Here is a 25,306-nt window from a genome sequence, read left to right on the forward strand (position 1 = left end):
GGAAAGGCAGAGGGAAAGAAGTCAGAAAGAAGAGCAAGTTCTCAAGCAATGAAATGAGGTTTCTTAGGAAAGGTGTGTGAGGCCCTCTAGGACAGTGGTTCTCAACCTTCCTAATGCCGCGACCCTTTAATACAGTTCCTCATGTTGTGGTGACCCCCAACCATAAAATTATTTTCGTTGCTACTTCATAACTGTAATTCTGCTACTGTTATGAATCATAATGTAAATATCTGATATGCAGGATGTATTTTCATTGTTACAAATTGAACATAATTAAAGCATAGTGATTAATCACAAAAACAATATGTAATTATATATGTGTTTTCCGATGGTCTTAGGCGACCCCTGTGAAAGGGTCGTTCGACCCCCAAAGGGGGCTCGACCCACAGGTTGAGAACCGCTGCTTTAGGAGATCCTGAGGTGTTGAGCCTCCTATGCCTGGGGTGGGAAGCAGCCTGTGGGTGAGAGGGGGACTTGGTTTGAGCCAATAGCTGTACTGTATGGGCATCTGCCTTGTGTTGGGTGTCCCAGAGCCTGGAACAAGAATTTGAATGCATGTAGTTCTTTGGGAATAGATCTCAGGAAATGCCAACAAGGGACCGGGGAAGTGAGTCATGAAAGGGAAGGAAGCCAATGAGTGGTGTGTTGTCAAGCGGGTCCCCACTGTGGACAACTGGAGCTTAACCTTGCTGGGGACTGGGGTGCCAGGTCAGACGTGCACCTCAGCCTCACACCACCTGATTCAGGAGGAAGCTGGGTGTTTATCTTACAGCTCCCATCTGTCTTTGGTCAAGGGCTGCTCCCGGGGCAAGGTGGGAGGGTGAACTGCCAGCTCTCCCCGCGTGCATGGAAAGGGTAAGCGTAGAGGGGTGTGTGGCCAGTGGTCGGTCCTATAGCAGTTTACAGTGGTCCCCCTTATCTGCAGTTTCAGCTACTGCAGTCATTCAAAGTGATTAAATGGACAATTCCAGAAGCAACTCATAAGTTTTAAATTGCACAGTGTACCAAGCAACGTGGTGAAATCGAGCACACAGGCCTGCTAGGGATGGGAGTCATCCCTTTGTCTAGCATATCCACGCTGTTTACGTTCTCCCCACTTTCGGGCCCATCAGAGCCGCGGGATCATCAGATGCACTGCCTTGGCATCTTATTGCTTGTGTTCATGTCAACCTTGTTTCACGTAGAAATGGCCCCCAAGCACAAGAGTAGTGTTGCTGGCAATTTGGATGTGCCAAAGAGAAGCCGGAAATTGCTTCCTGTAAGTGAAAAGGGTGAATGTGCTTGACTTAATAAAAACGAATCACACACACACACACCCACACAGGTTGGAGGGTGGCCCTGTGCACGATTTCAGGCATTTGCTTGAGTCTTAAAGCATATCCCCCCGCGGATAGGAGGGGCTACCGTGCAGAGTAATGATGGAGGGCACTGACTTCTCTCATTTTGTGGATATGGGAACCGAGGCATAAAGTGCATATGTCTCCTATCTAGTTCAGGATGGAGCCAGGGCAAACAAAACTGACAATTCCCCCACCTGTGACACATATTGTTAGCACTATTTTTTTTAAGGGCTAAACTCAGTCTTACTCTCTAGACTCTTTGCTTTTTTTCTTAGACGCATTTCCAGATTTTTTGTAAAGGGTGGTTCTCATTCTAGAACCACCCCTTATCTTGCTTCCTCTGCAGTTCATCACAGAAGGGAGGCCTGAGCATTGCTTGATCAAAGGCACAGAGGAACTTTAGACAATACTGCCTTAACTCTGTTGCCAGCCATGCCCTGACCTGGTACCTGCAGCTTAAAATGCAACCGTCTCCTTTTTCCCCATCTCCACCAACCCCGGTCCTCTGGCTTCCCTAACCCCAGAACGGTGCAGTGTCGGTACATAAGGGCAGTGAGGAGAGGGGTGCATTTGGTCATCAGTGTTTCTTCTGCAGAGCTTGTTGAGGAATGACAAACCATAACATCCAACGGGTCCCAGAAGGGTCCCCTTTTCGGGTCCTCTGGTGGGAAGGGCCTCGCCCCGGCAGCAAGGGACACATTTGTCACGATGGTGACAGGCATGTTCCCAGCTGTGCTTGTGCTGGGTGGGGGAGAAAGAGGTCTCTGAAAGGCTTGGTAGAGAGGAGAAAGCTTCCTAAAAAGGCAAAGCCGTTCCATCAGAGTGACGGTAATGCCGTGGGCAGTTCCCAGCGCTCTTCCCGGAATCCAGTGTGCCCTTTGGCCTTCCTTTTCTCAACTGTACAAACGAGGTGCTGGTCACATCTCTGAAGACTCTTCTTTAGCATTCTCTGTCTGACTCATTTGAAACCCTCAACCTGTGGGTCGCGACCCCTTTGGCGATCGAACGACCCTTTCACAGGGGTCGCCTAAGACCATCCTGCATATCAGATATTTACATTACGATTCATAACAGTAGCAACATTACAGTTATGAAGTAGCAACAAAAATAATTTTATGGTTGCAACGTGTATTCCTTGCAAAACATGTAGAGCAATGCCGTGGACCTGTGATCTGTGCTTCTCAAACTGGTTGTTTCATACTTGCGATGTGAAGGAGGATGGAAAGGAGAGCAGGTAGTTAGTAGCTTTAATGGCGATCTGGTGTTGCCATGACACCCAAGTGGAATTCATTTTCCTTGTAATTCATTTCCATAGTGTTTCCCGGAAGTCTCACTCCCCATGAACTGGGGGCAAAATATTTGCTTTTTTTTTTTAAATAAAGAAATATATGGCTAAGGGACAAACAACAAGGGGAAAATTTAAATCATTTTTAATCCCTCCCAGAAGGGTCCCCTTTTCGGGTCTTCTGGTGGGAAGGGCCTCGCCCCAGCAGCAAGGGACACATTTGTCACGATGGTGACAGGCATGTTCCCAGCTGTGCTTGTGCCGGGTGGGGGAGAAAGAGGTCTCTGAAAGGCTTGGTAAAGAGGAGAAAGCTTCCTAAAAAGGCAAAGCTGTTCCATCAGAGTGACGGTAATGCCGTGGGCAGTTCCCAGCGCTCTTCCGGGAATCCAGTGCGCCCTTTGGCCTTCATTCTCTCAACTGTACAAATGAGGTGCTGGTCACATCTCTGTAGACTCTTCTTTAGCATTCTCTGTCTGACTCATTTGAAACCCATAGAGCAGCGGTTCTCAACCTGTGGGTCGCGACCCCTTTGGCGGTCGAACGACCCTTTCACAGGGGTCGCCTAAGACCATCCTGCATATCAGATATTTACATGACGATTCATAACAGTAGCAACATTACAGTTATGAAGTAGCAACGAAAATAATTTTATGGTTGGGTCACAACATGAGGAACTGTATTTAAAGGGCCAGAAGGCGGAGAACCACTGCTCTTATCTCTGATTTCAGAAGAACAAGCATTTCTCTCTCCTTAAAGGAACTCAAAGCATTAGAAACAAATGAGATTTGTGGGAGGAAGCAGAATAGAGGGGACAAGGTGAGGTGGAATAGAGGGGCAGGGAGAAGTGATAGAGGAGCCTAGTAGCAGGCAGGCCTGTTCAAAACTTAGCAGTGAACCAACGTGGTGGGTCCAGTGCACAGACGTGAGGGTGCTCAGAAGGGCAGGGCGTGCTGAGTTCAGTCTCACTCCCCATGAACTGGGGGCAAAATATTTGCTTTTTTTTTTTTTAAATAAAGAAATATATGGCTAAGGGACAAACAACAAGGGGAAAATTTAAATCATTTTTAATCCCACCCTTTAGCCTAAGGGGTAAGGAGTTGAGAGAGATTTGCTTTTGTCTATATCTACCCATGTAGTGATTTTGTAGTTTGAATTATCTGCATTTTCTAAAATAAAAATACTTAAAGAAGCATTTAAGCAGGGATAAAAGATATGTAATTTGGCCCCAGCCATTTCGCACTGGTTGGGGAGTTACAAAACACAACAGTCAGCCTCTTCCTTGGGACTTTACAGTTTGGTAGAAGGGAAGAGAATGGAAGAAATAAATGAAAGCAGGCAAAGCAAAACTCAGGTCTCACCCCAAGAGCAGTGCGGGTTAAGTGCTGTGGGCCCTTCAAGGCAAAGTGTACGCACAGCAGGGTGGTTTGTGCTTGTCTTTGTGTGAAGGGAGGCCTGCCTTCCCCATTTCTCTATTTCCAACTATGTAGAAAGACAACATATTGCTAGCTCTCCTGATTGGGTGAGGCTGAAGAAGATAAGTATGCAAGCAGGGTTCTGGGAAAGATACCAAATAAACAAACAAGAGCAAGCCATCTATTCTCACAAAATGTCATTTTGCCCTGAAAGCTTCTTCACGTCTTAGCCTGGGAGGGCCAATGAGAGAAAGTTTTACTCATTAAACAGGGTTATTTTGAAGCGATAGGTCAAAGGTCCTACTTCCTTGGGAGAAGAATGTTGAATCCAGCCTACTGCCCCCTTTTAGCTCTGACATGTTTTAGTTCTGGAGTTGTTTCTATCTTATACATTTTCCCGTGCCTCCCTGACATGCATTATTAGCCCACCCACTGGAATTCGTGTGCTGTTTTAAGTAAGATTCAACCGGAGTTTAGACATTGCTGTAAACTGGACAGGATTAACAGGTCATTCATTCACTCACTCACTCATTCATTCATTCATTCATTCACACACCAAAGCATTTGTTGGGAGCCTTTTGTATGGGAGGCCCTCTCATGGGTGCTGGAAATACAAGAATGAGAAAGAAACTCTGAATCTGCCCTCGAATGCTCACAGTCTAGTTGGGTAAGACAAAGAAGCAGTTGATTATATTAAAATATAACACATGATAAAGTAGGGCTCTGCCCAGGACATCTGATCAAGAATGGCTTGGGGCATATTCAAGAAAGTTTCTATAAAGAAATTGATCTTAGTTGAAACCTGAAGCCCTAGTGAGGGGTTACATCATGTCCTATTATTTTTACAGCATGTCTCACTGAAGGAAAATTACTTATTAAGCTTTTGTTTGTTGATGTTATTATTAATGTCTCCCCTCTATCATCTTACTAAACAGCATTTTGCAAACTTTTTCTCATCATTACTATCCTAAGGAAACTTTGTAGACATTTTTTTTCTAAATCACTAATTTCCATGAAAGTATGCATAATATACCATTTTAACCATTTTTAAGTGAATAATTAATTCACTAGCATTAAGTACATTCACAATGTTGTGCAACCATTACCATTATCCATTTCCAGACTTATTTTTATCTTCCCCAACTGAATCTCTGTAATCTGCTAAATACTAACCCTCCATCTCTTCACCCTGGCAACCACTGTTCTACATTCTCTCTTTAAGAATTAGTCTATTCGAAGTACCTCACGTAAGTAGAGTCATACAATATTTATCTTTTTTGTCTGGCTTCTTTTACCGAGCATAATGTTTTCAAGGTTCATCCGTACTGTCGCATGTATCAGAATTTCATCCCTTTCTAGGCTGAATATTGCCAGGAACTCAACACCACCTATGAAATCTGTTTTTGTACTGTGGACCATTGTCGGGTTACAAACCACTCTAATATGTAAGACTGTTTCCACCTCCCAAGAAAGAACCAGTTTTGCTCCATTGGGGCAACATCACCCCATTGAGAATGCCTGTGTTCAAATGTAAGCTTGGTGACCTTGCTGGTCTTATGCTCCACTATGTCTCCAGCTGTTAGCGCAATACCTAGTACAGAGCAAGCACTCAAGCGTCGTTTGTGGAATATTCCTCAAGCTCCTTCTACAACCACTCCTTCCTTCTTGTTTTAACCCATGATTAAAAATTGCACTCAGAGTAGTCGCGGATATATCTTGACACTCAGTGCCTCAGTGGTCCAGCCAGCCTCCCCAGCGTGTTCCTGTTCCCCGGCTGCAGACACTCTTCTCAATGGCCCTGTGTTTGTCTGCTTTCTTAACAGAAGTGAAAGAGTATGAGCCTCCATTTGGTTCCAAGGTGCGGGAGCATCCCTGTGTCGAAAGCATGAAGGACAATGTGTTGAGAGATCGGGGACGACCGGAAATTCCTAGCTCCTGGCTCAACCACCAGGTAAGGGGTGGCTGTCGTGAGGGGAGAACCTGAGTGGACCCTCAGGTAGGAGAGAATTCTGGGCTACTGGGCTTCCATCGGAGGGCAGGTTCCATTGTGTTCTGTGATCTCATTAGGTTTTGTTTAGAAAGAAAATTTCAATCAAGTGGGGTGACCCTGTTATTGTAAGTCCCAACTGGCAGGTAGATACAGCGTTCAGAGAGGGCTCACGATCATCATTTGAAAGGCATCTGTCCCATTGTCCAAGGCCCTCAGTTCAGTAAAATATTTTGTTTGCGGCCTCTGCCACTCACCTCTAGACCTTTACCTAGGGCAGTGGTTCTCAACTTTCTGGCCCTTTAAATACAGTTCCTCATGTTGTGACCCAACCATAAAATTATTTTCGTTGCTACTTCGTAACTGTAATGTTGCTACTGTTATGAATCGTAATGTAAATATCTGATATGCAGGATGGTCCTAGGTGACCCCTGTGAAAGGGTCATTCGATTGCCAAAGGGGTCGCGACCCACAGGTTGAGAACCGCTGACCTAGGGAGTTTATGTTTTGTTCCCTTCTGAGTTCCACATGTTTTCTTCTGGAAACTTTCAGCTGTAGAAGGAAATACTGAGCAGAGAGAAATCAGCAAAGTGTGTCGGCCAGCTGGGCTGAGAGGTGACTGCCTTGCGCCCAGGGCCGCATGCAGGCTGTGCACAGAGCTGAGAATGAAAGAAAGCAAAGAGGAGGGACATGCAAATGAACAAACAGAAAGTCTGTTTGTTGGGAACATCCTAATGGCTTCTTTATTTTTTCTTTTCAAGAAATGGTAGGTAAGGCCATCTATAGCAGGCCAGTCATTCTGGACTTATCCAAATTCTCTGTCGGGGGGCATTCGGGTGAGGGCAGTGGTCAGAGAAAAAGAGCTAAGTGATCGGCTGTGAGCACACACCCAGGAGAGAGCCCTGACTGAAGCATGAGAGGGAGCAGTGTGCCCATGTCACGGACAGAGCCGTCCTTTCTGTGTGGAAAACCTCCTCTTGTCTTGGATGAATCGTCATCCAGTGCAAGCTGGCGCTGTCCCAGGTTTTCCCAAGGGCAGGCGAATGAATTCGGGTAAGAAACAGAAACAAGAAGTCAGGCCTGAGGGAAGCCAGATGGAGCAGGAGGCCTGGCCCGGGCGGGTCCTGGCCTAGAGCTACTTCCCAGGGCAGAAGCTAATAAAGCTGAGCTCCCGGGGTCTCGGGGTCTCGGGCAAGAGCCTCAGGCGTTAACTCTGAAATCAGAAGGCACTCGTGTTGTCCCTTTCCAACACGCCTCCTAAACTGTACAGTTCTTGTAATGAAGCCATGATTCATGATTATAAAATTCTGGAAAGAATTTGCATAATACATTTTTCCCCTTAATGAGATTTGTTGCCCTATTGATTTCAAGTTAATGCTTAATATTTAATTTAATTTACTGCCTGTAATTACAGTGTCAGAATAAAATAAATGTTACTTGTGTACCAACAATAACACTCCACTCTTAACACGGCCATCAATCAATACCGTCAATTAGGTGAATTATACAATTAATCCAACATCATGAACGTGATCCCCGGCAGGGCAGGGAGGGGCTCTGAGGTGTGTTAGGAAAGTTACAAGTAGGGGGAGCGTGCTGGTTCTCAGGGCAGTGCTGGATTCATCTGTTCCACCAGGCCCACCTGGTGAGTAGTCCCCACAGATAACAGTGTTGAGCCTAATTGTTCAGGGCAAACTCCTTCTGCCTACAGGCTATCTGTTTAACCCCAGGCCTGCTTTATTTCCCACAAGGACTTGAAATAATAGCAAAAATATTTGCAATGTAAAGTAAACATTCAAGCCCTGGAAAAAGACCCTCCCCAGGGTACTGGGCAGCATTTTCTGGATGTGCCTTTTGAATGGGGCCATTATGGGGTCAGGTTGAACCCTCTGAAAAGGCCTGGAATCAAAAACAACTGTTTCGCAGCGCCCAGCCTAAAGCTGGGGAGGAGTGGGGTAGCTCTGACTGGTATTCGGTCCCGTGATATGGTCCGGGGACACTTCCTGGGAATTCTCAGAACCCCAGAAGCCTACTGAGGGTCCTTGTGCTGTCTCTCCATTTCACAACTTACTGTGATCAAAAGGCAGCAGAGCGGACAGGTCCAACAGGTGTCCAGAGCTATGCACAGCCCCCTGCACAGCCCCCTCGGTCTGCATGCCACTGGCTGGCCTCGCACTGCGAGCGCTCAGTCGAAACAGGTTCAATGCACGAGCTCTTTCCCACGCTGGGGAGGAGTGGGGCAGCTCTGACTGGTATTTGGTCCCGTGATATGGTCCGGGGGCACTTCCTGGGAATTCTCAGGACCCCAGAAGCCCACTGAGGGTCCTTGTGCTCTCTCCATTTCACGACTTACTGTGATCAAAAGGCAGCAGAGCGGACAGGTCCAACAGGTGTCCAGAGCTATGCACAGCCCCCTGCACACCCCCCTCGGTCTGCATGCCACTGGCTGGCCTCGCACTGCGAGCGCTCAGTCGAAACAGGTTCAATGCACGAGCTCTTTCCCACCTGGCCTGCACTGCAGGAACAAAGACCATCTGGCCCTCCGTGGAGCCCAGCGACACCCCCGCTCATGTTGCCTGTGGACTTCTCTTCCTCTGCAGGGCATCCAGATGGTGTGTGAGACTCTGACTGAGTGCTGGGACCACGACCCAGAAGCCCGGCTCACGGCCCAGTGTGTGGCCGAGCGCTTCAGCGAGCTGGAGCACCTGGACAGACTCTCGGGGAGGAGCTGCTCCGAGGAGAAGATTCCCGAAGATGGCTCGCTGGGCACCACCAAATAGCTCTTCCAGGGCAGGCTGGGCCAAGTCCAAAGAACTAAGCCGACAGATGCTTCCTGGAAAACCAGGGCTCACTCCCCTCCCTGGAAGCGATGGGACTGAGCAGAAACAGCTGGCCGGGGTGGGTGACATGAAGCATTCTATCCCTTTGACGTTGTCATAGGATAAGCTGTGTTAGCAGTTCCTCAGGAAATGAGATTGACTTTTACAATAGCTAATAACATTTGCACTTTATTAATGCCTGTATATAAATATGGAATAGCTATGTTTTATATATATATCTATATATGTCTATATCTATATATACAGCCATACTCTGGAAAGAGATAAAGAAAAAGATCTAGTATTCCCAGGAAAATGGTTTGATTGGAGAGCTCCAGAGCTGAGCACAGAAGAAGGGATCCATGACAACATTAGCACTTGACAATCATACGCGGGATGGGTGGTTCTCTGACTACATGGGGGGAGGGTGGGGCTGGCATTAGGAGAGAGGCTCCGTGTCCCACAGTCTGCTATGGCCACGATGCACTCGCTTCTGCAAAATCATTCCCTGTGTGTGGGCCCTCATCTGTCCATGGAGCTACTTAAGAGCCCCACTGTTTGGGGACCAGATCCTGGGGCTCCTTGTGCCATTGGACTGTTCACTTGAGCTTCAGGCCCCACATCTGGCTTGTGAACCACCTTCTTCAACTAGTGCAGAAATGTGGTCCCATCTCGAATAGTTTATATATTCTCGAGTCCCATTTTTGCCTTCAATGGCTGCAGAAAAGTCAGGACAAAATTCCTTGTCCATGAAATTGCTATGCCTTCTACTAATATGAAAATATATATATATATTTTATCCCCCCCCCATACCTATATTACTCTTGTTCACTCCCAGCCCTCTCCCTTTCCTAAAAAGGATCAAATCTCCCCAGAGTTCCTTGTGTTTAATTTTTCAACACGCTTGGTGTGAGTCTCCAGCTTTCTAAGCAACACCAATAGCTTGTGTCTCCTGGGCTCCTGAGTGCTCAAGTGTATCTTGGTCTGGTGCAAAGGATTTGAGCTGCGATCCTGCCCCAGTCGGGACTGCTTCCTCGGGCACTCTGAACACGTGTTTTGCTTGGCCAGCGCTGCGTTTCACAAAATTGAGCCAGTTTTTAAATATTTGGAGATTTTACACATACACACACAATCTGGATCCTCAAGTGAGAATAGATAGCAGATGGTTTTCAGTTCTCTCGGACCCACATCATTCACAAAATGAAGGTGTGGACGCACGTATAAAGCTGCTTCACTTCTTGATGTAAACATTTGCGCTTTCTGCCCACCCCCGCCCCGCCCTGAACCAAGGCCCCCTGTAAGGGATGTGCATGCAAGCATCATTCCCTGGCTGTGTACTATGACCGATTCCCTCACTCTCCCCATCTGGTGTTAAGATTTGAAGTTGGCCTTTTTGGACTAAAGCGGACCTCCTCTGAGAGGTCTGGGTAGCCCAGGTCTCTCTTGTCTCTATATTAAGAGTTTCCTTCCCCTCTGTATTATGGAGGGGAGTCCTTTCCTCTAAGAAGCTTTCTTCATGATCTTATCACACCAGCCTTCCCAACATAGCAGATTCTCCTAGTGAGGATTCAAGGGTGGGACACAGGAATCCTGTTTGAAGTTAGGAAATCCGCATGGATGAGAACAAAATGAGCTTTAATACTCCATAGGAAACTTGTTTTTTCACAAACAAGTGTCAATGCTGCAAATAATCTTTTTTTTTTAAAGCTACTTATTTTCTGCCAAATATAGGAATGTTAGAGACTTCACAGTGAGCAAAGCAGCTCTGTGGATTTTGGATGATCTCATCTCATTGGGGTTTTAGCAGACATACTGAAGTTTGGAGTAGGTGGAACTTCTAGGCACCCTGTCCCGTGGGGGGGGGGGGGGGGGGAGGGAAGAGGGAGAGGGAGTATGAGGGGCTGAAACTTGAGGACAGGTTGGCTACAATACATGGGAAGTGCCCAGAAATTCCGAGCACTTTAAGGCTTGTTGACACCGCCCAATAGCTGTTGCTCATTGACCTCTAGTGGTGAATTTCTAGAATACTGGTCCATTAACGATTCCAAAGAGCTTTATCACTTCTGGGTCATCATCAGCATAAACTGGAATGTAGAATCAGATGATACTGTGGCTTGATTTGTTTATGTGTTTTTTTTCTTATTCAAGAAGAAGACCAAGGAATAATCTGTAGTTCCTAAAAATACTGACTTTTTTTTTTTACTATTCCACATAAAGGGAAAGTTTTATTCTTTTATGGAACACTTCAGCCATACTCAATGTATTAAAATAGGAATGTGAATGCTATATACTCTTTTTATATCAAATGTCTCAAGCACTTATTTTCATACTGTGCATCGTTCGTCTTTTATATAAATAAAATGTTTATTAGATTGAATAAAGAGAAAGTACTCAGGTCAGCTTCTTGTCTCCTGTTCCTATTCCTAGTAGCCAAGCCCTGTAGCCTCACTTGGTTATTTTGCAGTTTATGTAGAAAAATATCACAAGACATAATCCTCTCCAACTTTTCCATTCACACCCTTCTTCAACTGGCAGCCTCAGGTCCCCTTAAAAAAAGCATTCATAGCAGTAGTTCAATAACATGAGATGCAGCCGACGCTGTGGGTGGCCTACCCGTTCCCAGGACCCTGGCAGGTCCCTCTGCATCCCCTGGCTGCTGTCTTAGCCAGTTCCCCTCTCCCCACCGTCCAGGGAGCTGCCTCCATCCCCATGACTGCTTCTCCCAGGGCGTGGCTCAGCCAAAGTTGCTGCTTAAGAGCACGTGCCTCTTTCTTCTATTTCCGCCTTTCTCTACACGAGAAGCTGGCTGATGACTATCTTCGACTTCTGCCAGATGTCATGCTTCGTCGCTCTTCCTTTCTACCCAGCCACAGTGTCCCACCTGAGGTTTGTAACCAGCTTATCTGCATCTCCAGGCAAATGTACCCTGGGCAGTTGGCTCAAGGTCATTGCTTTCCGGTGACAAAGCACGTGTGGTTTTTCTGCCCCAACTTGAAGCTTTCTCTTTTGGAATCAGACATCCTGTGGCTTCTTCCGAATAATCAGCTGGGTGCTGAACAGTTTAGGTTCTGCAGAGTTAAGAAGGTCGTGCCTACCTCAGGGTTCTAAACCTCAGCACTACTGACATTCTGTGTTAGATGATTGTTTGGGGAGAGGCCTGTCCCTTGCACTGTAGGTTGTATAATAGCATCCCTGACCTCTGCCCACTAGATACCAGTAGCACCCACCCCACAGCTGTGGCAACCAAATATGTCACCATTATTGCCAAATGTCTTCTGGGGGAGACAGAAACTGCTCTAGCAGAGAATCACTGAGCTGGATGATGATGTGGTCCCACACTACTGTGGGCATTAGAGACATATCTGAGCGAGTAGTTGGCAATTTTAGTGGTTACTAATTTTAATAGTTACCTGCTCATCCATTTGCCAGCTATTTGACCTGGGCAAGTGACATATCCTTTCCATGCCTCAGTTCCTAATGGGATCTTATGCGCCTCCACCTATACAGGATACTGTTGTGACAGGAAATACATGCAAGGCTCTAGGAGTTGTGCCTTGACCTTGGAAAGCCTTCCTATGGCCAAGTTGGTGTAGTTTGCCAAGGGCTGCTTTCCCAAAGAGTCAGGTTTCAGGGTAAGCCGAGAGAGCATTCACCGCCCAGGGGAGAACCAGGCATGTGCCGCAGGCCTGCCCATGAGGAAGGCCCTGTCCTAAGAGGATCGATCCCCTGGGGTGAACTCTCCTTTGCCGGGACCTGCTGTGGCAGCAGGTTCTATCCTCCACCAGCTCCACAAGCTGGACAGCGTGCCCGTTTTACAGATGAGAAATCATGCCCAGAGGACTCCAGGAAGAAGCCTACGATCTCCAGGAGGTAGAATCTGGGTGCAAAGCCAAGTTGTCTTAAAATGGGAATTTGGAATAAGTTGGAATAACAGTTTGGAATGATGCTTGGTTCTCTTTATTTATGCTGTCTCCTGTGGGAACTGGCCTGCCCAGTGGAATGAGGGCCAACCCCCCTCACCCCCCCATCTCCAGGGCTCTCATTGTTCTCATCTCCCCGCTGCGTGTCTGTTTGCTCAGTGAGGGCAGGGAAGGTGCTTTTCCGTTTCTATTGCCCAACTGGCTCTCCATTCGCCTGGTAAGTGTTGTCTCAATTCTTCCTGAGAGAACCACTGAGAGATGAATGACTGTGTGTGGACAGCATTGCCTAGCCTCCCACCCCCCCCCATCTCCAGGGCTCTCATTGTTCTCATCTCCCCGCTGCGTGTCTGTTTGCTCAGTGAGGGCAGGGAAGGTGCTTTTCCGTTTCTATTGCCCAACTGGCTCTCCATTCGCCTGGTAAGTGTTGTCTCAATTCTTCCTGAGAGAACCACTGAGAGATGAATGACTGTGTGTGGACAGCATTGCCTAGCCTGTGAAATGTGCCCTGGTATTTCAGATGGTGCCAACCTTAGAAAACATTATTTCAGTGGGTCTGTTTTTATTTTAATGTATATTAGGAAAAATAAACATATTACACCTGGGCATTCACAAATATTATTACCTGAAATATAGCTGAGTTTAAAAACGAATTGATTTGTTTTAAATGGACTAAGTACATGACGGTATTTATTCTTGGCAACTACAGGGGATATGAATAGGAATGATTGATGTTAGCTCCACGCAAGGAGGCAAATCCATGTTAATTGCTAACATATATCGAGCACTCAGTAAGTGCCAAACACGCTTCTCTGTTTTATTTTCTTTATCTACTTTAATCTTCACCACACACTTAGGAGGTAGTCTTTCCTCCATATTAGAGACGAGGAAACTGAGGCAGATAGGGACGTCAAGCTCACAGGCCCCCAGGGAGCAGTCTTTAGGCCGGGATTTGAACAGAAACAGTCAGACACAGCGTCCACACTCCTGCTTGAACAGGAGACGCAGCTGTAGTTAGAGGACAAGGTGGAGGATCTGATGGGCTGACTCCTTAGCCTTCAAAACAGGGAGGAGGAAGATGCGGTTTGCCCTGGAGGGGAGCGGTGGCCATCAGGGAGCCCCGGGAAAGTCATTCCTCAAAGGCACATGGACTCTGGGCTCCAGCCCAAGAACTTCAGCCAAAACAGGAGCCAAGGTCCTCTGACCCCCTGCGGGCTCCATTTTGCCAGGGTTATTTCAGTTCTCGCTACTGCAAGGTCAGGGGCATTCCCAGTTGGCAGTGAGACTCCCAGTGCCCTCTACAGGGACGCCCTCCCTCCCACCAGTCAGCAGCTTTTGAATGCAGGCTCTTTGTGCCCAAGAGTTTCTAGCTGGTGGTGCTGGTTTTTGTTTGAACTTCTCTATGCAAATGACATGCTAATGGCATGCCCTGAGGGAAATGCCTTCCTTAGGTGACTGACAGAAAACCTTTCATTTAAACCCCTGTCCATCCTTTTTCACAAAAGTCACAGCAGTTGGCATCTGCTCATTTTGTTCATTTTCTTCCTGAAATGGGCTGCCTAATCGTTGCTTATCACATTTCCAATTAGGTTTTTTTTTTTTTTTTAACTTGAATAGTTATAGCTCCAGACTATGGGTTTGGGGACACAGCTTTCAGGCCTACTTTGCAAACTGAGCTGATAAAGACAAGATTGTGAACTTTCCAACATTACATGGCCTGCCAATCAGCCTCACAGGGTGTAATTTAATTCTAATACACCTCCTGCTCTTTGGTGCATTTAAAAATAACTTGTTAACACTCTTCCTCTTCTAATTAAGCTAAAATTGCATACACTGTGAAATGTTCTCGCCTTTTCCACGCGCGCGCGCGCGCACACACACACACACACACACACACACACACACACGATCATTAAAAGACACTTCTGCACACAGCATGTGCAGCACAGTGTGTCTGAAATTGCCCTCAATGTCTCCTCTCCATTCATGCCTAAGATGGCAGACAACAGAATAACCGAGCCCCAGTGTCCTAGGGCCATCCAAAAAGGTACAATGCCTTTGAAATTTATTCTCGTTTGCCTGAATAGTCATATCAACATTGCTAGAACAGGGACCTCTAGAATCAGACCCCTTGGTTCAAAACCCATCTCTGCTACTGACTAGCCCTAGACTTTGTGTTTTGGATTCTCAGTGTGAAAAATGGGGGTAATGACAGGACTGACCTGGGAGAGTAGTAAGAATAGAGTTATCAGAGAAAGACAAACACCACATAATTTCATTTATATGCGGAATCTAAAAAACAAAACAAAAAAATAAACAAAACAGAAATAGACTCAGATACGGAGAACAAAGGGATGGGTGCCAGATGCGAGGGGATTAGGGTTGGCTGAGTAAAAAAGGAGAAGGGATTAAGAAACAAAAATTACCAGTTATAAAAACAGTCATGGGGATGTAAAGTACAGCATAGGGAATACAGTCAATAATAGTGTAATAAGGATTCATGGTATTAGATGGATACTGGACTTATTGTGGGGATCACTTTGTAAGTTACATAAATGTCTAATTACAGTGGGGTCTTGACTTACGAGTGTCCCGACTAACGAGTTTTTTGAGATACTAGCTATCTCTCGGCTGATTTTTTGCATTGAGTTGATAGAGTAATTTGAGTTAACGAATTAAACTAGTAAGTCAAGACCCCACTGTACTATGTTGTACCCCTGAATATTGTGTCAATTATAGTGAGAAATTTAAAATAAAATATTGCTAAATAAAAGTGGAAGGGGATAGATGAACCAAAAATGGCCTGCTGTCCAACATCTGCGTGTGTGGGTGTGGTGCTCTGTGTGTGTGTGTGTGTATGTGTGTGTGCTGATTTCACCAGTTCACCATTTTGGAATCATTTTCTTAAAATGAATCAAACCAGAAAGACATTCTGGAATCTTGTTTTTAAGAGGCATCAGTCACCATAATAACTAGCATTATAGAATGTAAAATTTAACATTTTAATTAAATTGTAGTGGTTATTATCCTCAGATTACAAACTCAGGTGTGTAAGAAATGTCACATGTCTTATTTTTCTATAAACCTACTTAATTTTTAATCTGAACCTCTATCCTGCTGGGCCTGTGAGAAATTCAGCTCTTATTTTGGGGACCACCTTCCCCACTAACTCCTAAGGTTTTACCTTTGCTCCAGGTTTTATGCAGCGAAAAGGGGCAAAGGTTTGGGGAGTGCTGGTTCTCGGTTGTCAGTGAAGCTGGTTCCCCGAGAGGCCCATTATCCCACTTGCTGCCTTTGCTCAGGTCTGCCTCTCCCCTGCTTCTTTGCCTTTGGGCAGCGGTTCTCAACCTGTGGGTCGCGACCCCTTTGGGGGTCGAACAACCCTTTCACAGGGGTCGCCTAAGACCATCGGAAAACACATATATAATTACATATTGTTTTTGTGATTAATCACTATGCTTTAATTATGTTCAATTTGTAACAATGAAAATACATCCTGCATATCAGATATTTACATTATGATTCATAACAGTAGCAAAATTACAGTTATGAAGTGGCAACGAACATAATTTTATGGTTGGGGGCCACCACAACATGAGGAACTGTATTAAAGGGTCGCGGCATTAGGAAGGTTGAGAACCACTGCTTTGGGACTTAGAATTATTCATGGGAGAACCTGAGGGCCATAGGTCTAAATTTGCTTCCTGGGGCACCATGGGCTACTCTCTCAAAACCCACCAGGCCCTCAGCTCCTTGCCTTGGAGAAATAGGCAGGGCCCTCCTCTCTAGAGACACTCATGACTGTCACTCCTTTAAGTCCTAAGAATTCTCGACTTCCCACCTTTTTCTTTGCCCAAGCTCCGCTCCTGCTCTCTGCTCAACAGATTTTGGTACCCTATCAACTTGGAGCCTGAATTATTAGCAACTAAGTAATTAGTATGCTTAATCTTCAAACCTTCCCCAGAGGAGGACGTATTTGCATTCCATCTCTCTAATGCTTGAAAGAAAGGGAAGAAGAAGCAATTGATTATTTTTCCATAATGAGAGGGAATGTTCACATCCTGCAACAAAAGAACATCAGGCTTATTTGTATGCATTGCACAGCCTCAAGTATAATAAAGGGAATCACACTTCCATCTGATAGTTTTCTTGAATCTGTGTTCAACCATTTCCTAAATCTCCTAGGTCTGATGGGAGAACAGCTTCTTTCGCGGCTAACAGCACCGACAAAATACCAAAAAGAGAACAAAATGGCAGACAATGGTGCTTATAGTTGGAATGAGATAATGCAGGTCCATATCCTTTATTTGCTATTTCGAATCAAAGAGCTCTGAAAAAATATACTAGTAGATAAATGTCCTCATTCACTTAGTTTCTAAATCTGATGGGAGGCTACTTATAGTTGTTCCTCATCCCACTTAGGGTGAATATTTATGTTATTTGGCAGGAATACTAATGTGTTTAATAATGGGGATGTCACCTACACCACACTTTAGGGTCTCACATAATATCCATCCTACTAGCTTTCTAAAAATCCCCCAAATGTCCAGATTTCTAAATCTATCAGACTCTGGAGGTTTTGAATAGGGTTTGGGAGATAAACATATGAGTAAGTTTCTTGTTCATGATGTGCCTTCGCATGCCCATTCAGGCCAGATCATGGGGAATGACCTAGGCGGGGCATGATGATTTCTAGGTAGGTTTGTTAAAGAAGAAAAGGCCTTTTTGAATTTCAAAAGCTGGTGGTGGACTCAAAGCAAGCAGGAAGACGGGTTGAATCAGAACAAGGCCGCTGATGTCCACATCACCGAGTCTAGCCAAGATTCCCCAGGTGAAGGGAGACAAGGGGACTATGACGCGGAGCAACGCCCATGAGGCTGGGGACCAGTGTGCTGGAGAGCTGGAGGAAACATGCAGACTGACGTTAAGTCACAATCCAGAGAACAGCCATACCTCGTTGGAGTGGCGCCTTAAATTGTCAGCCCATGGGAACAACGTGGAGACTCAGTCAGACATTCTAGCATCTCCAGGATCTAGTTAAGTGAGCATCTCGTGTGTTCTGTGCCAAGGAATCACATCATTCATCTTTCACACTGAGCACTTGGTGAGAAGCTCCATCCACAGAGCCCACTGCCCACTGAATTTCAACAAGGAGTTGCCCCAGTGCCCCAAGAGACATTTCTCAGGCCTCATCTGTTGTGAATGAACCTAAGTCATATTTTCCCGTCATGATTATTGGATTCTTTTGGACTCAGTGGTCAGAAGCAGATTATGGCTACAGTTCTCCCAACAACCTCCCCAGCAGAAATGACCAACACAAGGAAATCTCAAAGCCTTCAAATAGCAGAATAAAAATTGTTTCAAACTCCCCATCCACATGAACCATATTGTTATCAGATATAAGGCAGAATTGCAGAATATTTCACGTGTGAGTCTATTCCAGGTAATGCTAGTGAAATGTTAACCAACCCACAACTTGTGATAACTTAAGGTGGTTATGACTCTAGTTTTACATTCTTGTGAGCAAATATTCAGATATCAAAATCACACTTGTCCAAAGAAGAAAATTATTCTGTGACAAGCCAAATCTAAGTTCTTTTTTAAGGAGGAACATTCCTCTTTTTCTTCAGGGGCACATTTACTAACCCAAACATTCAATATCACAGTTTGTATGCCAACCTTCCTTATTTTCACAATTATTTATTGAGTGATGATTATGTGCTAAGTCTCCAATGGACAATACATCTTAATTTTAAAAATGCACAGAGATATGCAATTGCAAAGAGTGATGCGTGTATTTTAAGAAAATTACAAAGAGCTTCTATTGCTGCAAAGTCCCTTTTGGATAGGCGGAGGGCAGATAGAGAAGGCGCCTCCAAGGAACTGCGAATCAAGCTGAAATATAAACTGTAAGCAGATATTTAGTTAGGTGAAGGGGAAATAGCACTGTAGGAAGAGGGAGTACTACATCCAAAGGTTTTGGCATGCAGGGTAAAGAGGCAGGCGGTGGGGTGGGATCTGAAAGAAGACTCATTTTTCTGGCTCTCAGCAAGAGGGAGGCAGCACAACTTAAAGTCAAACTGGGGGTTGGCAGGATACTGGGCCTTGGCAGCCACGTGCAGAATTTGATCTTTATCCTGAAAATGGAAGTCACTTGCCTCTGTAGAGCTTACCTATCAGGACTGAGATCACTTATGTCAACGTGATTTAACCATTTGTTTCAGGAGATTCTTGCTCAGAAAGTTAAGACTGTAAATCAATGAACAACTTTCCTGTTTGCTTTAGCAATTCCTGCCAGCCAATTTATCCAGACAAACTCTTGACTTGTCTCTCCTCCCATCAGGACAAGAGACTGCCTCACCTGCAGAAACAGCTTGCTTGTCACACAGCAGCTTATTCATCAGGGCATGGGTCAAGATTCTCATCTGGCTGTGCCCACCAGTTCTCCACTAGGACATGATGAACTGTGTCCCAATCAGTGTGCCTTGAAAGAACCACCGTAGGCCCCTTGAGCACATACCGGAAGCCTGTAAATATCTTCCTCCAACCTCTCCCTTTTGAGACACTAAGAAGAGTGTTTCAAGGCAATGCTCTCCCGCACTCAATGGGGCTAATTAACTTAGCTTTGCTTGACCAACAGGCCTGCTGATGGTCTTCTGCAAAGTTGGCAGTTGTCAATCCTAAGAGCAAACAGAAAGGCAATGAAAGTTTCCAAGAAAGTGAGAGAGGGGATCCGTTTTGTGTTTTAATCAGGTTGCAGTTTGATGAGGAGATTGGACCATGCCCCAAAGCACTGTCTGGATGCAGTAAGAAGGCTGCTGTGCAGGCCAAAAGTATATGACACTATTCTTAATACTTTATTTCTCCTTGAACACTCCACTGCATTAGCCACCCCATCAACTCTACCTTTAAATGCCTAATACTGAGCCTCTTCCGTCACTACAACCCTAGTGTATAAACTTTCATTATTTTTTGTTCAAACAACTGCAATCGCCTCCTATTTGGTCACCCTGAGTACACACTTGCCAACATACCCCCTACTCTCCAAACAGTATTCCCAGTGATCCTTCTAAAATGTAAAGTTGGGAATGCAGACTGGTGCAGCCACTGTGGAAAACAGTATGGGGTTTCCTCAAAACATTAAAAAAGGAACTGCCTTTTGACTCAGCGATCCCCCTTCTGGGAATCTGTCCGAAGAAACCCGAAACACTAATTCCAAAGAATATATGCACTCCTATGATTATCGCAGCATTATTTACAATAGCCAAGATCTGGAAACAGCTCAAGTGCCCAACAGTAGATGAGTGGATAAAAAAGCTGTGGTTCATTTTACACAATGGAATACTACTCGGCCATTTAAAAACAAAACAAAGCAACATAGAAAATCTTACCTTTTGTGATGGCATGGGTGGGCCTGGAGATTATTATGCTAAATGAAACAAGCCAGTTAGAGAAAGACAAATACCATATGACCTCACTTAAATGTGGAATCTAATGAACAAAATAATCTGATGAACAAAATAGAAACAGAGGCATAGATACATGGAACAGACTGACAGCTATTAGAGGGGAAGGGTGTTGGGGGCTTGATGAAAGAAGGTGAATGGATTAAAAGAAACATATATACATAACCTATAGACACAAAGTGTGGTGATAGCCAGAGGGAAAGGGGGTGGGGGAGAGGTGGAAGTGGGCAAAGGGTGGGGGGAATGGGGAAGGAAAGTGACTTTGGAGCAATGGGCCCACGACACAGTGTATAGATGATACTTTGTTGAGTTGTACACTTGAAACCTGTATGGTTTTGTGAACCATTGCCACCCCAGTAAATTCAATTAAAAATAAGTAAAATATAAGTTGAATCATTCAATACCTTCTTCAGATTCTCTAATGTGTTTCCATCTAACAAGTCCCCACCTACAAGGCCCAGTGTACTGACTCCCAGATATTTCTTTGACTTCATCATCCACCATCCACCCCATGATTCCCTCTGCGCGAGCCGTGCTTACCTCCATGCTTGTCTTCGGAAGTATCATGCGTGCAGCTTCCTGGGCCTGTAGCTCACCATGCCCTCCACCTGGAACACCCTTCCCCCAGATACTCAATGATTCTCTCCTTTACTTTCTTAGTCTCCATTTAAATGGTACTTTACAGAGAGACCCTGCCTAACCCACTTTTCCCCAATAGCACACCCCGCTCTCACTTTCAAAATACTTACTACCACCTGACCTGTTACATACTTACTTGTTGACTGTCTGCCCCAAGTAGGTTAAAAGCTTCAGAAGAACAGGGACTTTTTCTATTTCATTCACTGCACACATACAAATACCTATCCCAGCACCGAGCTAACTGCCTGGAACACGGTAGCACCACTATCAATACGTTTAATGAGCGAATGAATTATAATTAACCTTTTATACAAAAATCATTCTTGACCATTCAGTCAATACCTGATTGTCCTGTACATCTTGACATTTAAAGAACCAAATGGAAATTTCAAACTACCTGGTAGCAGTTGCTTTTTAATTGATCAAGGAACTTGCATCTCTCACACAACGCGCAGCTGAGGCTGAGCTGTGGCTACTGAGTTTCCCTACCTTGCCCAGGAGAAGAAAAAGGTCTAAATAAGAGGCAAGCCCACACTTTGCTACAGCTGCTGTCGCCATTTAATTCAAGGTGTTAACAACTAAAAACAGCTTGCAACCTACTCAATTGTTTAGCTAAAATGCCAACGGAGCCCACAACACTTCTAAACTGTGTTGGTTTCGTTTAGTAAAAAGGAAATAACAGGAAAAGAAAACAACACTAAGTGTGTGCTAACGTAGCTTTTTATTTCATGAGACCCACATTACTGCAAATGTCCATTTCAGGAACATTTTATAAGGATAGTAAAACAAAAGGCAATGAGAAATGAAATGCGCACAACACAAATCCCTATCACCAGAAACGGAAGTAATTCTTTGCCCAGTGGAGATACAAAGAAACCACACACCCACAAATGGAATAAAAGCAGAGTACATACATATCTGATTTTTACTCTTCAAAATTTAAACGACACAAGTTAATGATGGAGTACCGAAGGTTAATTCATGTGTTAAGTCTAATTCTCCAATCATTTGCTTTCCAAATCGGCACTCTAAGTTAGATTCGTAATTTTACCTAGTTGAACTCTGCAACCATACCTCTGCATTTTGCTTATTTCTCAGTTAAATAAGATTCTCCTAGATATCTAGGGGCAGGATAAGAGACAGAACTACCATCACCTACTCCCAGGGAAAATGGAGGAGGTATTTGCACTGAAAGGTTTCTAATTCCCAGATTCTCTGCCCAATATGAACCATTTAAATATCGACACTAACATTTCAAAGCCTGAGAAAGGGGATGTATCACTGTGGACTTCATTCTGGTTATTTCCTACAAGCAGAGTGCCAGCTAAGAAATGGGCCCCTCAAGCCAAAAGAGGTACATAGTTAGAGACACATATATCTAGCGTCTATGCCAAACTAATGATACAATGATTTTCAGAAGTGAATTAGGATTATTGCTTTGATTTAAAGGGCCATGCAACACAGTGTTTGTCTTATTTTTCTCTCTAAATAATTTAGAATAGATAATGGTTAATTTCAACTTTTGAGAATAAACATTCAGCCCGCATAAAAGATATATCTTTATAAAGTAAACATCTTAAGTAGCTTCTCTTTCAAAAATAGCTCTGGTATACTTCTGACGCACCTAAACATTTGTGCTACCAATGCCGCAGCTATATTCTCAAAGACTGGCTCAGGGACCACTGAAATATTCGATATTCCTTTGCTGGCAAAACATCAGAGCAATTGTTCAGTCATTACGAGGTTTCAGTAAACCACTGGTTCTCAGGTCTTACCTTGTCTCAGAATCACCCGGAAAGACTCCTTACAATCCAGAAAGAAGACTGGGCGCCACTGGGCGCCAGAGTTTCTGATTCAGCAGGTAGGAGGCGGGGCTAAGGATCTGCATTTTAAACCAGTTCTCAGGTGCTGCTCATGCTGCTAGTCTAGGGACTGCACTTTGAGGACCTCAGCTTTAAACTATTAACTTAGACATTCTTTAAAGAGCAACAAAAGCTTCGATTCCAGGCACCACATGATATTTACTAAACTCTCTATAATTCTCGGTCCCAGCAATAATCCTTGAGAAAATTCACTTTTCACTTCCTCTTTTACAGCAACAGTAGTGCCCAGGCAGCTAGAGTCCTGAACACTATTCGCTTAGCATTTTGGCTTTGCTGGGCCTGGATGGGCTGTTTCCTATTTCTCACGAGAAAGGCTGTAATCGCCTATGTGCCTGTCCCCAGACATCCTGGATCTGTAACCCTCCCCAGGACAGACCCGTGCCTCTGGGGGACCAAAAGCCACAGCTACATGTCTCTGCCCAGCAGGTCTATCTCGTCCAGGAGGAAGTCCATGTCCTCCCGGCTCACTTGAGGGCTGATCACCACCTGGCGGAAGAAGTTGACCTTCCCCCGGTGGGGCTGATAGCCCAGCATCAGGCTTCCCTTCTTCATCATCCTCTCCTTAATGGCTGGGGCCACCTGCATGGACAGAGGATGGGCGGAGGTGAAAGACCAGAGCAGCAAGGCATCACAATTCCTTTTAACCAGTCATTTGATATTTACTGGGCACCCACTGGTGTGGATCCCATCCCCCAGTACACAACAAGGTTGACATGAATAAGAATCTATTGAAAACTTATAACACATGAGGACTGATTCAGTGCTTTAAATATACCATTTCATTTAATCTTCCTAATAACCCCATGAGGGAGATACTGCTATTAATATGCACATTTATAGATGAGGATATTAAGGCGCACAGATTATATAAATAATTTACCGTGTTCAGTAAAAGGGAGAGCCAAGATTTAAAACCAGGCAGTCTCACCCAAGCCCACTCTGAAACCTACAGCATATGCAATGCTGCCTCATTAAAACCAAATCAGGTGTCCTCAGGCGTCACGGTTTCAAAAGTGTCAAATGCTATATTCCCAAATTTGTCTGGACTAAAAAAAAAATACTCCAGTTCAGGCATTTTGAATTAAAAAAAGTATAGATTGGGAGAGAAAAATCCCACAAAATAATAGCCTTGCGTTGATAGTCTACCAAGAAAAACATTAATACTGGTATTATGTGTAGGTCTATTTTGAAGACTAACAGTTTATTAGTTTATTAATAGGACATATGTGAAGTGTAAACACTCTGTCTGTTATTAAGAGGTGCCGAGTTACTAATAAATTAATAAGCCCATATTTTAAAGATTTCCAGCTAACATGGGAACGGGCCCTGATATTCCGAACGCACACATTGCTCTAAAAGTTTAAGGTTTGAAGAAATTACTTCAATTTAAGAACACATGAGAAAATGAGTCCATTTTCACGTCAGCAGTGTGACCACCCAAGAACTAACTTATACACTTGAAATAGTGAAGTTATTAATTTTTGAAACACCAACTTAAAAACATTAAGAGTGGCCCTAACCGGTTTGGCTCGGTAGATAGAGCGTCGGCCTGCGGACTGAAGGGTCCCAGGTTCGATTCTGGTCAAGGGCATGTACCTTGGTTGCGGGCACATCCCCAGTGGGGGGTGTGCAGGAGGCAGCTGATCGATGTTTCTCTCTCATCGATGTTTCTAACTCTCTATCCCTCTCCCTTCTTCTCTGTAAAAATCAATAAAATATATTTTTTAAAAATCAATAAAATATATTTTTAAAAAACCCAAAACAAAACAAAACAAAAAAACACATTAAGAGTGTGTTCTTCCTGGCTCGGAAATGCAAGCAAAGGTTTTCCATTTTCATCTTATTTTACTGCTGTAAAAGTTTCTTGGCATGTCCTATTGAATATGTGGAAAGGAAACATAATGAGTTTCTGTCTTAATTTTCTCAGTAAGATGAGACCTAGCTAATCCATAAGGGAGGAATACACTTATAAATAATACCAGGCACAATGTGCTTTAAAATTCCTTAGGTGATAGGCATACATGTCAGTTCCCACGACCTCTGTGTGACCATCCCACACCCCTCTAGTTTTAAATATACCTACATTTTGCCAGATACCCCCCTGAAAACACACCAAACTACTTCCTTTGACACTCCACATAATCTTGATCTATTCCAAAGCTGATGGAAAAACTAAGGGCTTTAGACCTCTGGAGATATGATGGGTTGGGCTGAGCCACAGAGCCTTCTCAAGGGATGTTCAAGGATAATTTTAACTAAGTACACTATTCTTCATGTGCTACCTTTAGAAAATAAATCTTGCAGAACATGGGCTACAACAGCAAAAACAAACACCCATTAAGCACAATCACATTGCTAATCTAGCAAAAGATTGGAGCTCCCTTAGTCTAATGCAGTGGTTCTCAACCTTCCTAATGCCGCGACCCTTTAATACAGTTCCTCATGTTGTGGTGACCCCCAATTTCATTGTTACAAATTGAACGTAATTAAAGCATAGTGATTAATCACAAAAACAATATGTAATTATATATGTGTTTTCCGATGGTCTTAGGCGACCC

The 25,306-nt window shown here is 44.5% G+C and overlaps 2 protein-coding genes across 2 annotated transcripts in view; one reads left to right on the top strand and one right to left on the bottom strand.

The window, feature by feature from the left end:
* The window catches only part of TGFBR2 (transforming growth factor, beta receptor II (70/80kDa)), a gene marked incomplete at its 5' end in the record, with an annotated part of 72,856 nt that extends 61,614 nt beyond the window's left edge, over positions 1–11,242 (top strand). Inside the window, 2 exons of the mRNA XM_014549225.1 lie at positions 5,861–5,988; positions 8,625–11,242. Coding sequence (XP_014404711.1) covers positions 5,861–5,988; positions 8,625–8,804 — 308 coding nt within the window. The remainder of the gene's footprint in view (positions 1–5,860; positions 5,989–8,624) is intronic.
* Positions 11,243–21,584: 10,342 nt separating this feature from the next.
* The window catches only part of GADL1 (glutamate decarboxylase-like 1), a 121,744-nt gene continuing 118,022 nt past the window's right edge, over positions 21,585–25,306 (bottom strand). The window contains exon 15 of the mRNA XM_005878052.2: positions 21,585–23,327. Within this exon, the coding sequence (XP_005878114.1) occupies positions 23,154–23,327 (174 nt within the window). The 3' untranslated portion in view covers positions 21,585–23,153. The remainder of the gene's footprint in view (positions 23,328–25,306) is intronic.

Source organism: Myotis brandtii, unplaced genomic scaffold (genome assembly GCF_000412655.1).
Source record: "Myotis brandtii unplaced genomic scaffold, ASM41265v1 scaffold54, whole genome shotgun sequence".
In the NCBI taxonomy this organism is placed as follows: Eukaryota; Metazoa; Chordata; class Mammalia; order Chiroptera; family Vespertilionidae; genus Myotis; species Myotis brandtii.